This window comes from Scardinius erythrophthalmus (genome assembly GCF_964197995.2).
Source record: "Scardinius erythrophthalmus genome assembly, chromosome: 5".
Taxonomy (NCBI): Eukaryota; Metazoa; Chordata; class Actinopteri; order Cypriniformes; family Leuciscidae; genus Scardinius; species Scardinius erythrophthalmus.
In genome coordinates this window covers 45,065,902-45,082,053 of record NC_138225.1, presented here as the reverse complement: position 1 = coordinate 45,082,053, position 16,152 = coordinate 45,065,902, and the positions used below count along the sequence as shown (strand labels likewise).

The following is a 16,152-nucleotide window of genomic DNA, read 5'->3' as shown; positions in this document are numbered from 1 at the left end:
TTATTAATTGTGTCTTCCTGGTTTACCATATTTTTCGGCTAAAGTCTTGTCCATACAGTTTATTCTGACTATGACCTGCCTATACTATGTCTGGAAGGGGTTGTATGATGTATAGTTGTTTTGTTCCAGACAAAGTTTCCTTAAATTTCCTACTTCTTACCTCAAAGCATTGTAGTCAATCACATGTCAGGGTTAAATGGAAACAAAACAAGATTGTGCCATGACTCACCAAGACAGTTTCAGTCATAGATAGCCTATATACTGTACATAGATGCCTCATCGCTTCACTGCATGCCATTCATAAATCCTCTCCTGTGGCTTCTGGGGATAATAAAGTGTCCATACACATTTCAGAATTACGCCGGTAGTAGGTCATCCGGGTTCTTTTTGCCTACTTTTTTATAAGTACTGTGTGTTCAGACATACTTCTTTTTTTCGGCTACTATCTAGTAGAGAAGTATGCAATTTCGAATGCAGGCTTACTGTGAGTGACGACACGTTGACCATTTCAAGATGGCGGGCCTGCCGACGTACCAGAGCTGGCGATTGTGGAATCTATGTATAAATATCTATGGTAATTTATGTTGTTAAAGATACAAATCTCTTCAAGTAAGGTTGTAAGCTGACTGCACTCACCCCTTATGAAAATTAACCATGCTTTACAAATAAAACCAAAAAAACATGTTTATTATAGTTAAACCATGGTAACTACAAATTAACCATGGTTTTGCTACACTAACCATAGTTAACCATGGTATTTGTTGTAAAACTGTGGTTATACAAATGGTACTCAATCTGCCAAAAACTATGGTTACTACACTTTTACTATAATAAAACCATGGTTGATTTTCATAAGGGATTGCAACCAAAACAGGTAATTCTTGAGGTAACATGGGGAATTCAATGTTCATTATTTAATATTCAGTCACAATATTCAATACTGATTGAATCTGTATGTTATGTTTCCTAATGGACTCCAAACAGTGAGTAAAATTACTCTTTAATCTTTAATCTGCCTTCAAGTTTGAATGACTTTCTTTGAAATGCAAATAGATTGGCTCATTAAACAGGAAGTTATGCCCTCTGTTGGTCAAAGATAACAGAACACTGATTTTCTTGACAACTGAGTTTAGTTCTCTTTTGTGCCAACTGCCATTCAAACTAAATGTTGAGAAGATATGAATATGAGCAGAGGTGGATATGTAGTTTGTTACATGTTGTATGTTTACTTTTATTTTTTATGTTGTTATGTTCATGTTGTGTTGGTGTCCTCGTGTGTGGTGTATAGTGAAGCCAAAGACAAATTTCCACTTGTGGACAATAAAGGAACTAAACTAAACTAAACTAAACTAAACTAAACTAAACTAAACTAAACTAAACTAAACTAAACTAAACTAAACTAAACTAAACTGATTTTGTTATAGTATGAGAACCTTTGAGGAAAATCTTTACTCACTCTGTCACATGTTCTACATACAACTAATAAAGAATGAACCAGTGAGCTAAAGGTTCTTAATTAGCTTATCAATATATTGCGTTATCTAACAGCTAAGGGTCATATAAGGGCTCCATCTAGCTATAAAAACGTTAACTGATTAACATAAACATATAACAAACAACCTGTGGTGATTTTCATTTTCTGTCCTTTTTAATTAAGCTTCATTCAGGAATTAATTAATCAAATTAATTATTTATTAATTTTTAATAAAAGGAAATAATTGTTATTCTGACTATATATAGCCTACCATTGTTATTATCAATCAAAATGGAACACTGTAGATCTGGCGTAATAAAATGTGTTTTTCAAAAAACTATGAAAGTATTGCCATTAAAATAGTCCAATAGATATGAGCCTAAGTCCATGCAATAGCCAATGGCAACACGCTTTACAGCTGCACGAATGACGGAAGTCGTCACTGTTTGTCAATAGCAAATATTCTGACTATTAGGTATTTTGTATTTTTATTTATTTTTTTAGCTCTCTGCGTTAAATGTATGATATAGTTTAATTAAATTTACTTTAATATTAAGCTGGTTTAGTGGGTAGCCAGTTTGCACTGGTAATCCGCTCATCAGTCTGGAGTGTCGCCGGAAATGACTTTTACTGGTTTAAAGAGATCACATCCGACCCGTGCATCATGGAGATGAATCGGCGAGTATTAGTGATTTAACAGCACACTCTCGCCGCCGGAGACGTGATTTTGCGGGGTCTGACCTTCGTGAGGAGGGACGCGATACAGGTACTGCTTTGTTAAACATGTCTGCCTTGCTCTTGACTGATTTGTATACGTTTCGGGGGCCTTTAAAAGCCTGATGTGCACGAGTAGCCTGTTCATTGACGTCATTATGCATAGCACCTACAAATAAATAAAAACTAGTTTGGATGTAATTATGAATAGTTTCTCTTGAATTATGTGTAAAGGGCGATCTAGTTACGTGTTTAATTAGTGTGATGATATTTTCGATGAAACCATCTTTGTTCATTTAATTGTTTCAGCTGGTGGTTTAATAACACACTTTAATGTGTATGAAGTGAAATGTATGTGCACGTGTAGACAGGTCAGTGTTCATAAATGTGCGGTTAACGTTACTCGTATAGTTTTGGACGAAGAAATTGCTATAGTAGAACAGCTGAAAGTGGCGTCTGATAGGTTCCTGTATTTACTGACCACTAAATATATCATGATAGAAGCATGTTTACAAAATAAAATAACTGGAGATAAGATAACACAACACAGGGGAACCATTTTAGAAAGTTTGACTAAAAGAATATAAACTGCTAGTACCATGTATATTGTTTGCTTTATACGTTTAATGGTAGTGGTATATGGTACAATGTAGGCTGTGGTAGTATTGTCATCTCATGTATCATGTAAACATCATGGTATATAAATATGCTTATTATTCTGTGCCATAGTATCACTGTTTGAGATCCTACATTGAGAAATTAAGTAAATACCATGGTATGTACAGTAACGGTCAAAAGTTTGGAAACATTACTATTTTTAATGTTTTTGAAAGAAGTCTCTTATGCTCATCAAGCCTGCATTTATTTGATCAAAATACAGAAAAAAATGTAATATTGTGAAATATTATTACTATTTAAAATAATGGTTTTCTATTTTAATATACTTTAAAATATAATTTATTTCTGTGATGCAAAGCTCAATTTTCATCAGCCATTACTCCAGTCTTCAGTGTCACATGATCCTTCAGAATGTTGATTTATTATCAATGCTGGAAACAGTTGTGCTGCTTTTACTTTCTTCTGAAGGATCATGTGACACTGAAAACTGGAGAAAATTCAGCTTTGCATCACAGAAATAAACTATATTTCAAAGTATATTAAAATAGAAAACCATTATTATAAATTGTAATAATATTTCTCAATATCTCAGTTTTTTCCTGCATTTTTGATCAAATAAATGCAAGCCTGATGAGCATACTTCTTTCAAAAACAGTAATGTTACCAAACTTTTGACTGGTACTGTAAATATGGTAGTATTGGTAAGACCAAAGAATGGACACAATAGTAATACTAACTCTACCATATTTAATTAATTTAATGTCTAATGACTTAATCTGTTACCTCATCTCATCCCATCAGTTCCTTGAGAGATGTTGTCCAATCTTCTGGCTGAGCAGAAAGGGGCAGAGCAGGTGCCCGCGTCTGCGGCTGGTCCGTGCCATCGCGCTCCTCAGTCTTCGCTCTATCAGGAGCAGCTGGCCAAAGGATGCAGGGAAACCAGCAGGGAGGAGAGTGAATCTGGTGACAGACCACAGCCCTCAGACTTTGAGAAAGGAATAGATGAAGGAGCTTTGAGACAGATGACGTTTGATCCGAAAAGTAGTAACTTTGGAGTCAATCCTAGTGCGATTTGCATACACATGTGTACTCCGCAAGGTAATGTAGAATATATGTGGTAAAATCTGCAATGTTCCCTCTAAGCAAATTCTATTTCTACAGAAACCCATTTGCTACCTGAGCAGAAACACTGTGTCATTTTTGTTTTTAAATTCTATAAAGTTTAAAAAGTCTCTTATGCTCACCAAGGCTGGGTTTATTTGATTAAAAATACAGTAAAAAGGGTAATTGTGAAATATTGCAATTTAATTTATTTTTTTATTTAATTTATTTCTGTGATGGCAAAACTGAATTTTCAGCTGTTACTCCAGCCTTCAGTGTCACATGATCCTTTAGAAATCATTCTAATATGCTGATTTTGATTTTTGAAAACAGTGGTGCTGCTTAATATTTCTGTGGAAACTGATGCAGTTTTTTCACGATTCATTGATGAAGTGCGTAAATGTCTTTATTGTCAATTTGTATCAATTTAATGCATTTGTTCTGAATCAAAATTGTACTTACCCCAAACTTTTGAATTTTAGTGCATAAATATGCCAGAATTATAGTTATTGAATAGTAGGATTTTTGAGTAGAAGTTTTTAAGTAACTTTTTAAAGATTTATGTTATTTTTTGTTATATTAATCCTGTTATAACAAAATATATCACTTAGACTAATATAAATACTTGCAATAATATAATACCTTTTTATGAAATCTCTAGCTAACTATGTTTTTGTCCCCATTTTTTTTTTTTTTTTTTTTGGTGCTGTACAGGAGTAACTTCAGAAGTGTGCACGCATTTGTCTTAGTCGTAACATTGCAGATGTGTAATGTGAAAGACTTGATTCCAAAGGAATCACTACAATGTTTTGGTACTTCTATGAGTGAAGATATTGCTTTTACGAAGCACAGGTTTTGATCAACATCTCTTTTGCAGAGGGCAAGTTCAGGGATCCACGACCATCAGGACCATCAGGAGAGCAGCTTGGAGTTCTGGAACGAATTCTTGTGTCCCATCAAACTGAGATGAAACGTCTGCTGACTGATACCTTCGGATCTCTGACCCAACGTCTCGAGGCAGTGGAGAGGAGGATGGACCAGTTGTGTTCACAAAGCAGTGCACATACATGCAGTTTAGCTCAGCTGCACAGTAAAGTTGGCCAGCTGGGAAGAGACTTGTCCTTTTGCTGTCCAAATACAATTTCATCAAATTACAGTTTTGGTAAATGTTTGTTTATGTTTGCATACTGATATGCTTAAATTAATAATTATATAATTTGGTTTTCTTCATACATAACCCAAGAAATACTGGAACGTTTTCTTTCCTGTGTTGACATATTTTCGAAATTGGGATGAGACATATTAAAGGGTTTGTACCTTTTTAAATGGCCAATAGCATTTAGTTTGTTACATCCTCAGGCCATGATTTGCTATTTCTAGTCATGGTCAGGTGGGGTTAGATTCTCGTACTGGAGAACTTTTTATTGGGCAAAAATTGGATATGCCACTGAGTGCATCATTATTATGGTCAGTTTTTCTGAACATTTTTCCAGGAAGTATATGCTAAAATATCAAATTTTAGTACTTTAGAATGTTCATGACCTCAAAGCTATGCAAATATATCGATAACATCTTGATTTGACTTAAATTATTGTGTGTTTGCAGGAGTAGACGCAGTGCCAAAAGACAACAAAGGAATCATCCCAAATGTCTCCTCTTCTGGGCCACAGTCTCTTTATAGATCACCTGAATCAAAAAAGGACCCTGTGTGTTCATGGGCAATGTCAACTCTCGCTCATAAGCCTGAGGACCTAAGCTGTCAGGGTCTAGGTAGGAATTTCAGTGGCTCCAATTCGTCATGTGGAAACCTAAAAACGTGTTCTTCTGGACAAACTGACAATTGTTTGCAGGGTAACTATTCACCCGTTTCAGATTTTGAAGACCTGGAAATGGAGCTGGAAGCTGAGAAGGACAGAGTCGCCTTAAGCTTATTGGTCGATTCTGTGCTCAGCTGCTCAGATGACAATGACAGCCGAGGACTTTCTCGTAAACAGGATGCCCTGTCCTCTGATAGTGTGGGGAATAATAAATCTGGTCAGAAGGAGGAAGACATCTTGAAAAATCAGCGTTTACATGTTCCTGAACACCCCCGGGTGCCTTCCGTTCAGTTTTTCAAATCTTCAGCTCCTAGTGGCGCAAAGTCATACTCAAATACAGATCTTCTTTTTTCGTTTGCAAAAGAAATAAATCCAAAGCCCCCTGGGAAACCAGCAGCATTGACAAATTCCAGTAATGACGAGAGTGGAAATAGTCAGCAGCAGTCCTTAAGTCAGATTACCTTCCCTTTCTCCAGTAAGCCGCTTGGAGCACTACCCAACCCTGATAAACCCAAGGGCTGTTCAGTTCTCTTTCAGACTTCTGACAAGAAAGAAAACGTAATCTTGCACAAGATTGAAATGAATGGTGTTTTTCACTCTACCACTACCTCATTGAGTAATAGTACTTCAGTCTTGGATCACATCCCAACGTCAAGGGATGTAGATGGACTGACAGGGACAAATGCTGGAGATTCTGTAGAGAGCACAAAGATAAGTAGTAAAGAACAAAGCATTGATTGTCAGTTATCATACTCAAAGGATAGCCCTTTAAATATCTCTTTTCAAGGGTCATCAATCCTGCCATACTGTAAACTCGCTTTACCAAACCAATTGGTAAAAAATGTAGGTGACCAAAAGTCACTAGGTTCGCTTTTGACATTTCATCAAGCACACTCCAGTTCACATCTCTCGGGCCCAAGAAATGGGTCCTCCAAACCATTAGTAGACAGTGACACTAACAAACTGTTGGATCAGCTCTCGAACACTGCCCACCGCTTGGTATCCAGCAGCTGTTCCTCAAACGACTTGGACAGATGGACTGGTTACAGCAGAACTGGATCCAAGCTCAAACTCTGTGGTGGAAAGAAACATGACCTTCCTGGATTTCCCTCTCTTAAAGTTGGAGAAACCCGTTCTTTGTCCTTTCTCGAGCAGGGAGGAGAGATATCCAACAATTGGCAGCCGATACTTGAGGACTCAATACCTCCTGTCTCTCCTTGGTTATCTGGTACACCAGCTTGTCCTTCAAATGCTTTACCAATCAACCTGGATAAAGACTCAGCATTTTGTCCTGGCTTATCTCAACTTTTTCGGCCTACTACTCCACCTTTGTCTACTTTAAGCAAGGGGAGTTTCTCTGGGGCAGGTGTTAGTACCATCCTGGCTTTATCTTCTCCAACATCCTTCAGACTGTGGTTTCGACACAGAAGGCTCAGCTTTCCTCTTATGCAGTTGTCACGTCCTAGTACCCATGCGGTTGTGTGTCGGATTTTGGGGCGGTGCAAGTCTCATCCTTTTCGACCTCTGGTTGACTTCACAGCCCCACCAGGCGTAGACAACGATCACCAGTAAGTTAAAACTATTGAAGTTGAACGTTTTTTTGCATGTTTTGATGGCAAGGAAGTTTGATTTACATAATCAGAAATGATTGTCAGTTTTGACCTGCATGCTGCTTGCACTTACAATTTGACCAGTTTTTATCTAATTTTTTGTTGTTGTTGTTGATAGCTATACACGACGATCCAGTCAAGAAGCTACACCCAGCAGGAAAAGAGCTTCAGCACGGTGGGCATATCCCCCTGCATCTCTTGCCATTTAGCTGACCTAATCATTGAAATCTTTTAATCAGTCTTTGCTTGCCAGTTATGGTTCAGATTAACGGTGAAGTGCATAATTTGAGCACAACTAGCAACACGAATAGCAGAAAAGCTTTCCAAACCTGTAGAAGTCTACAGTGATGTATCTTTAGTATGTTTCTGTCTTGTTTTATTCAAAATCATTTTATGTTATCTGTGGGCTTCCCGTGTTTGAAATGCAACCGTGAAAAGGGATGACACTGATTCCCTGTTCATTGTTGCCCTGTTGATTCATTCCATGCACATTGTGAGTGGGTAAAGTTGCACCAGATCTACTTCTACAAACTTTGGTGCATTTTTGCTACATACATGAATGACAAGGTTGTCCAGCTTAGGTGTGTTTGATCTATCCTGCTACTTTTCTAAATGATTAAATACACAATTTTCACCCAGCAACCCTTGAAAAAAACACAAGAGTTAAGACCGAGCCAAATGTACAGACAAAGAAATAGAAACTTGAGGCTGGGATCTTTTGGGATTGGCTAGTAAGCAACCACCCACAACATCCTAGCGACTGCATAGCAACACTCTGGCATCCAGCCAGAACACCGTGTCCTAACCAGATGCAATGCAAAAAGATTTGAGCGACAAACAATTTGTATGTCCACAAAAGACAAGACTAAAAGACAAGACTTATCAACAAGATGTGACAAAATTAATCACAGTCAATCAGAAGAGTATTTTCTCTCTCTCTCTCTTTCTCTCTCTTTCTCTCTCTCTCTCTCTCTCTCTCTCTCTCTCTCTCTCTCTTTCTCTCTCTCTCTCTCTCTCTCTCTCTCTCTCTCTCTCTCTCTCTGCAAGCGCACTGCTGTCTCACACTCCCAATGAAATGGATAACTAGATAATCAAATTAATAATCAAATAATTTCATTATTTTAAATACATACTCAGTTACTGATACAATCTTTGTCATGAAATTAGGGATATACCATATGGAAAATTTGGACGATACTGATAATTATTTGCATTTGAAAGCCGATAACCAATATTGGCTGATAAATCTAAATTTATATAATTTGAAGCCTAATTTCAAATAATGGTCTCACCATTAAAATCCATGTCCCAAGCACACAATTATAATGTTGTCATTATAATTTTATGTAGCCTATATGACAAACTTGCGCTGCACATGTTGCACTTAACTGTATTTTCCTTTTTGAAGTGATTTCAATCATATTTCAAGCAATTTAAAACCATCATAGGGAACAGCGCACATCTGAAGTGTCTCAGCTGAAGGAAACATCTTCAAAACATTTTTGTCACATCTGGTTAGGACACAGCAGATGCATAGCAACACCCTGGCAACCACCCAGAACACCCTAGCATTATGACAGCTGGAATCTAGTTACGTTTTTCTATTTGGTTCAGTGCTGCTAGTAGTGCAGAAATTACTCACTTCACCTTAAGTATTGTCTATAAAGCAATATGCATAGTAAAAAAGAATTATATCGATAAAATAGTTCAGTCTATTATCATTTTTAAAGCATGAAGCCAGACCAATTTTACAAACCACAGCTAAGCTGATCATTTAATCATGTAGATGTTGACTGATGTTATATTAGCAATCACCTGGTACTCTCTGAAATGCTTGCTCCTTTCACTGTGTGTAGGAAGGCCATCTCATCATCATCAGTGTGTCATCTGTCAAAAATTCGTCTCACACCAGAAAGGAGTCTGGATCACCCCTCATGGCACAACATCAGCCCCAAGTCGGTGCGATTGGATGGATCCGCTACTGAATCTGTGCCTAGTTTTGCTATTGTCAGTGCAAATGTCAAATACCCTGGTTTGCATAGTCGGGGAGCATCTAGAGAAATCAAACAGGTATTATATTATCTCTTCTAGAATTTGAACAAATTATTTAAAAAAGTAAAAATGCAAGTTGGCAAATACACTCACCGGTCACTTTATTAGGTACACCTTGCTAGTACCAGGTTTAAAACCCTTTTGCCTTCAGAACTGCCTTAATTCTTCGTGGCATAGATTCAGTAAAGTGCTGGAAACATTCCTCTGAGATTTTGGTCCATATGGACCCTTTTCACAGATTGATGACGTGTTTAACGGTCATCAGCATTGTAAATTCTGCAACATTTTTTATATTTTTATTTTTTGATGTACATTTATAACTCTATACTTTGTATTATATTACCTTTCCCTTTAATTACAAAAACTAGTTAACGCTGCTGTGAGGGTGTTTCTAATATTTTCTTATATAACACAGCCTCTATGGGAATGACGGTCAAACTGACATCTTTCTCTCTTCTGACTGCCGTTATTAATCACCACTATAAAAAATAACCCAACTATGATGACTTCCGCTTCTGAGAAACCCGGAAATGTGAAAAGGGTCTATTGACATGATAGAATATCGCAGTTGCTTCAGATTTATCAGCTGCACATCCATGATGCAGTTTCTGAAATAATCAAATACTGGCACCAACAACCATGCCTCGGTCAAAGTCATTTAAATCACCTTTCTTCTCAATTCTGATGCTCAGTTTGAACTTAAGCAGATCGTCTTGACCATGTCTACATGCCTAAATGCATTGAGTTGCTGCCATATGATTGGCTGATTAGATATTTGTGTTAACGAGCAGTTGAACAGGTGTACCTAATAAAGTGGCACGTGAGTTTATTTTTGGATACAGACATTGCTGAACTGAAAGAGTTAGGTTTTGTTTCCTCAAGGCTTGACATTCTTTTCTCTTGTAGGTGGGACTCTACGATACTAATGCTGAAGCTCAAGCAGGTCAACGTTCCAAAAGGGTCTCCCAAATTCGTATTCGTAAGACAGTTCCCAAACCAGATAACAACCTTACTCCAATGGGACTCCCCAAACCAAAGAGGTGAGCATTCAACTCGTTTGGTCTTTATAATATGATGATGTGGAATCTAAATAGAACTGTCCAATATGTAAATATTTATCAGCATTTCGACTATTTTCTTCATATCTTTTATTCGGTGTATTAGCTTTGAAATAAGTGTTGTTGTTTTTTTTTTTTTTTTTTATAATTTATTAGTATTTTATTCAGAGGAACTCATTTCGACCAAGCAGCCTTTGCAAAAAGCATGCAAGAAGTAAAATGCAGTAAAAAAAAATACGTAAAGCCTGTTAAATAATAATAATAATAATAATAATAATAATAATGTGATAACAGTAATAATGTAGCAATATGTGCATACTTTACTAAAACATTAAGGCATATACAATTTTAAACACAGACTTCAATGAACATTTTTGTGTGATGATGGCAAACAAATCTGAAATCTTGAAAATGAATCCAACTTTCCAAATTTTATCAGCAGTGTTGCTACCTTAATCTTTTCTTTTTGTGTGCTTTCAAATTTGCGCCACAACACAAGAAGCATATGCAAAATTGGAACAAACGCATTCAATAACCAAACTTGCAAATTTTCAGTCTCACAACTGCATTCTGGGTCAGGACTGGACAACTAGTTGTCTGTCATCATGTCATATAGTGCGAGAGAGCAGTGCTGCACAATTGCGTGTTTTCTGTGTGTTGTTGGTTTTCGTGTGTGGTTTTTGTAACTTACAGTGACGGTAAACTTACAGCGACGGTGTCACTGTCATATTAAGGTTTTACATCCAGTCACTGTTCTCTGGTGCAGTTTTGTGTTATATACGCACGACTCAATCTCAGATTTCCACACAGATGTAAAAGCTGTTGTCGGTTAATAAAGATTTGACTGAACTCGCAGATCGATTGGACTATTGATGTATCAAAAGTGATCAGGCTTTTCAGTTTTATGGATGTCGCCATCTTTGATATTACTTTGGTCGCTGTCACTATTGTTACTGTTAAGAGAATACGGGCTTGACTCCCATTGCACGTTCATTCAAACCGAATTCTTGATGCTACTGTAAGTTACTGTTTGAATGGGACATTTCGAGACTCACAGCTGTAAGTAAATGTGGTTGTCAATCCCAAAAACTGACTGTGTGAATGTAGCCTTAATGGACAAATTAAAAGTGCTTAAATATCATTGTGATATTCATAGTAGCATAGTAGTCAAGACCACCTAAATCGAGACCAAGTCAAGACCTGTGTGTGTTGAGACCATGGCAAGATCCAGACTTTGAGGGGTTGAGACCAAGACCATTCTGTGTTAAGACTAAGGCTGTGAAATCGCTCCCTAAACCCTCATTCACTATTCCCTAAATTAGTCCACTAATATAGTTCACTTGAGGGAGTAAATGAAAACGAGTGAGTAAATTCAGACACTCAGTGCGCCGCATAGTTTGTTCTTGCTCTTTAATAATTATTTGAAACTTGGCAAACTGGCAGCTCCAGTAGTAATGAAAATATTACTCTTGAACTCTCTCATGGAAATTATGTATAAACCTTAATTAAACAATTTAATAATTAATTAAAGAATTTGTACTTGAATGAGGCTGTAGCCACATTGGCCCAGCGGTTTGGAAAATGAATGGATGGATTACGCTGCGAGAACCATCGTCTGGCCAGATTCGGGTATTAAAGGAGAACTCCGGTCAATTTTAACATTGAGCTAAGTTTTTTGTAAATTTGGAGTGCTGTCAATACAGAGAACAACGACAAAAATCGGTGTTGCCTACACCGTGTTATCCTCTTTTTAAAATTTGCACCCTGTTGACTTCAATGGGGCAAGTTTTAAACCTGCTTTTAGCCTCTTAACATCCTTGATGTGTCAATACAAGTGCCCAGCTAATGTGAGTGATTCCTTCAGAGTGAACGCGGGTGAATCTGACTGTCCACAGTAATCGATTGTCAAATTCACGCGCGTGATAAACCTATGCACATGAACTCGACAATTGATTACTATGGACTTCGACCGAAAACAGGATGTAAATACAGGTATGTGCGCTGGCTGAAATAACATAATTTTTATTCATATCTTTTACATCTACTGCAGTCAGATTCACCCGTGATCGCTCTGAAGGAATCACTCACATTGGCTGGGCACTTGTAACGACACATCAAGGATGTTAAGAGGCTAAAAACAGGTTTAAAACTTGCCCCATTGAAGTCAACAGGGTGCAAATTTTAAAAAGAGGATAACACGGTGTAGGCAACACCGATTTTTGTCATTGTTTTCTGTATTGACAGCACTCCAAATTTACAAAAAAATGAGCTCAATGTTAAAATTGACCGGAGTTCTCCTTTAATTTGGCGTGCGGTGCGACTCACAGTGCATTATGGGTATTCTCTAGCCGTTGAGCATTGTGGGATTGAATGAGTGCACTCTAACGTTTGGACACCACTACAAATAAAGTCCCCTCAAATAGTGCCTCGTTTAAGGGTATAGGGGGTGATTTCTGACACAGCTCAAGACAAGGACAAGACCAAAACTTTGATTGGTTGAGAGTTGAGACCAAGACCAGTGTGTGTTGAGACCAAGACTTTGAGTTGAGATGAAGACCAGTGTGTGTTGAGACCAGACAAGACCAAGACCGGGAGAGACCGAGTCAATACCAAGACCAGACCAGCACTCTTCAAATTCATCTAAAAGATCTACATTATCTGCCTGAGAAATTTCTTATATTTAATACGGAAATACAATTAGAATAATAAGACACTGTATAAAATGAAATCACTAACAACTTAGTCTGAGACAGAGACAAGACCGAGTACAAATGCGGTCGAGACCGAGACCAGACCAAGACTTAAGACCAGTCTCGAGTATTATAACACTAATTCAAAGTGTTAATAAAACATTGATTATATATCATGAATATTTTTCAATGACCAGCTGATTGCTGTGTTTGTGTCCCATAAGGCTGAAGAAAAAGGAATTCAGTTTGGAGGAGATTTATACCAATAAGAATTACAAGTCCCCATTACCCAACAGGTTTGTTCTCGCAATTTTTATATTTATTTTTACTCTTGAGTTTTTCTGGAAATCGATTTCTGATTGTTCTATTCATTTACACAGAAGTCTGGAGACGATATTTGAAGAACCGAAAGAGAAGAACGGCTCTCTGATCTGCATTGGGCATCAGAAACGAAAGCGAGTTCTAGACTTCCCAGATTTCACGCTGCCTCGGAAACGCAAGGCTAAAACTAACCTGGGTCCGCTGCGTGCGAAGGGGCCGCGAGGAAGAGCACGTAGGGGCAGACAGGACGACGCTGATCTTGACGTAATGCTAATCGAGAGACTCACGGAACTGGAAGACTATTTTTCTCGCCAAGGCCTGGAGGTTTAAATTCAGATTTTCACAAATCTATTCCCAATAAGTTACCAAATAATGTTGGTTTTAATATTATTGCCAGGGCATTGAAAGAATTGGAGCTTCACACGGTGTCGTACACGGAACGATTAGCAATAGATGGGAATTTTCTTGTAGCATTTACAGTTGAGACTTCAAAGGTATTAAGTGCACTGACCCAAAAGATATTTGAATAATGAGTGAGTGAGTGTGTGTGTGTGTGTGTAAATACAAGCACATTATAGTAAACCTTCACTTCAGCACTTTCCGTTTCCTCACAATGTGACTGCTGCAACTTGGTTGTGTTTCTCTTGCATTTGCGACATGTGGCTAACCAACATGTTCCTTATTGTCATTTTCTTGCAAAAAAATTAGTGTGGGAATGGTTTATGCCCTTCATGGTCTCAGAAACAAGGGGGTGCTCACCTGCCTAGACTACTTAGGGCCCATGAAATTGGCAGCTTAGATTTAATTGTATTACATTTTTCCATCTGGACCGCTTTCTCTGTCCAGATGAAATTCTGAGGCATTTGCTGCCAAAAATCAAGACTACACACTATTTACCAGGCACAGTGCTGTGATGACTATAATCTTGTGAGATGTTTTAATGTATTTCACCATAGAAATATTAAACTTTGTGTTTCTGCATTTGGTGTTCTTGCTGGGCTGTCATGAATAAGCCATGGCTTTCCCTCGGCCTTCTCACCTTTAGCTGCTAGACCGTTTAAATAAACTTTTCCGCCAGTTCTTCGGCTGTTTGACGTTCCGACTGAATTTTTTCTTTGAAACGCCAAAAGATAGTGTTGTTGTTGTTTTTTTTTGGACATAAAATGAAAGTTAATTGAGTTCAATGTTGTTTTGAACCCTTATTAGCAGCATTCTTCAACATTCTGTGTTCCAACAGAAGTCAGTCGTGCAGGTTTGGAACGACATGAGGGCAAGGATTTCATTTCTGAGAATATTTTAGTCCCTTTTTCATTTATCCCATATATTATAGCCAAGAGAACATGCTGTCACCTCAAAAACAGGGTAGACAAGCCTTTGGTTTGTGACAAAAACCCCATTGCTCCAATGTTAACTGTGAAAACACTTTTATTTGTCTCAAACTTTTGGATTACACTTATCCAAAACAAAGCCAAGTTGTGAAATGTAATACTTGTTTGTCGTGAATATGTGCTTCTTATTTGCAGAATTAATATCAGGTTGACATTAGTGAAGCATTTGGTGAAACCCATCTTTCATTTGCTGGATGTTATATGCAGTTAATAAAGTGGTGATTTGGCTAGATTGGACCGATTTTTAGTTTTATCATTCCATTGTGTGATATACTGCCACAACTTTATTCTTTTTTTTTTTTTTTTTGAGGATGAAAGCAAGGCAACATACTTTGTTTTGGTGTGGTGAGTTGTCATATTTGTAGTGTTTTTTTTTTTTTATATATATATATATATATATATATATATATATGAAAAGCTTTTGCAATCAATTGTAATGTAGCTTTGGACCTTATCTGCACTTCACCCCCAAAGAATCTGCTCCTTTGCCTGATGAGCATCTCTGTGCCAGTTTGTGATGTAACCGCATTTCTAAATCAACCTATAGAATTTTATTATCTTTTATGTCGTTCAGGGTTCCCACGGTTCCTTGAAATCCTTGAAAATTTGTGAATCTAATTTTTTTTTTTTTTTCCAAGGCCCTGGAAAGTTCTTGAAAATAAACATGGATAGATACAGGTCCTTGAAAGTGCTTGTAGTAAATAAATTCTTAAGGCACACTAACATATACTGAAGAGTTATGTAGAAATAAATAAAATAATCAATTGTAAAATAATAATGTGTTCTGTTGCAAGTTAACATACTTGATCTCATGTTTTCTCGTGGCTTATTGTTGAGCAGTCAAGTTGAAATAATCAGTTCCAAGATCTTGACGCATTTTTAATTTATTTGATTATTATCATTATTTTTTTTTATAGGATGTACCGAATATTCTTCAGTTTTATGCAAAACATAAATACGACAAATAGAATATCAGATCTCTGTCATATGGCCAAAAATAAATGAAAAAAAGAAGCTTTTTTGCATCATTGTTTGACAGATGAAACCTGTAACAATGTATCTTACAACCTTGCTCTCACTTGAAATGTGTCCCCACATTAAGTCCTTGTATTTGAGGGTATTGGACCTGGAAAGTCCTTGAATTTGAAGATAACCAAGGTGTGGGAACCCTGGTCTTTGACATTTTAGTATTTTACTTACAGGCCCAATTAAAAATAATAACGGGGCTGATGTGTGTTTTGCTCAGTTATGCAGTGGAACCGGCTGTTAGAATTTTTTGTTCAAGATGGATTTTTTTTTTTTTTTTTTT

The 16,152-nt window shown here is 37.2% G+C and overlaps 1 protein-coding gene across 3 annotated transcripts; it reads left to right on the top strand.

The window, feature by feature from the left end:
- Nucleotides 1-1,894: 1,894 nt before the first annotated feature.
- LOC308691182 (uncharacterized protein) lies at nt 1,895-15,225 on the top strand. Of its 3 annotated transcripts, XM_081366174.1 has the most exons (10): nt 2,091-2,240; nt 3,608-3,904; nt 4,785-5,069; nt 5,513-5,677; nt 5,780-7,292; nt 7,453-7,509; nt 9,191-9,404; nt 10,293-10,426; nt 13,359-13,430; nt 13,515-15,225. In XM_081366174.1, exons 2-10 carry the CDS (start codon nt 3,619-3,621, stop codon nt 13,783-13,785), a joined length of 2,997 nt encoding a protein of 998 aa, XP_081222300.1. In that variant the 5' UTR covers nt 2,091-2,240; nt 3,608-3,618; the 3' UTR covers nt 13,786-15,225. The 3 variants fall into 3 exon arrangements, with proteins under 3 accessions (XP_081222298.1, XP_081222300.1, XP_081222299.1); XM_081366172.1 differs by having other exon boundaries at nt 1,895-2,240; nt 5,513-7,292; XM_081366173.1 differs by lacking the exon at nt 7,453-7,509 and having other exon boundaries at nt 2,104-2,240; nt 5,513-7,292.
- Nucleotides 15,226-16,152: the final 927 nt, after the last annotated feature.

Coding starts and splice junctions, on each gene's coding strand:
- LOC308691182 (XM_081366172.1), top strand. CDS start 3,619: ATGTTGTCCAATCTTCTGGCTGAGCAGAAAGGGGCAGAGCAGGTGCCC. Junction 3,905..4,784: donor ACACATGTGTACTCCGCAAG/GTAATGTAGAAT, acceptor TCTCTTTTGCAG/AGGGCAAGTTCAGGGATCCA. Junction 13,431..13,514: donor AAGTCCCCATTACCCAACAG/GTTTGTTCTCGC, acceptor TCATTTACACAG/AAGTCTGGAGACGATATTTG.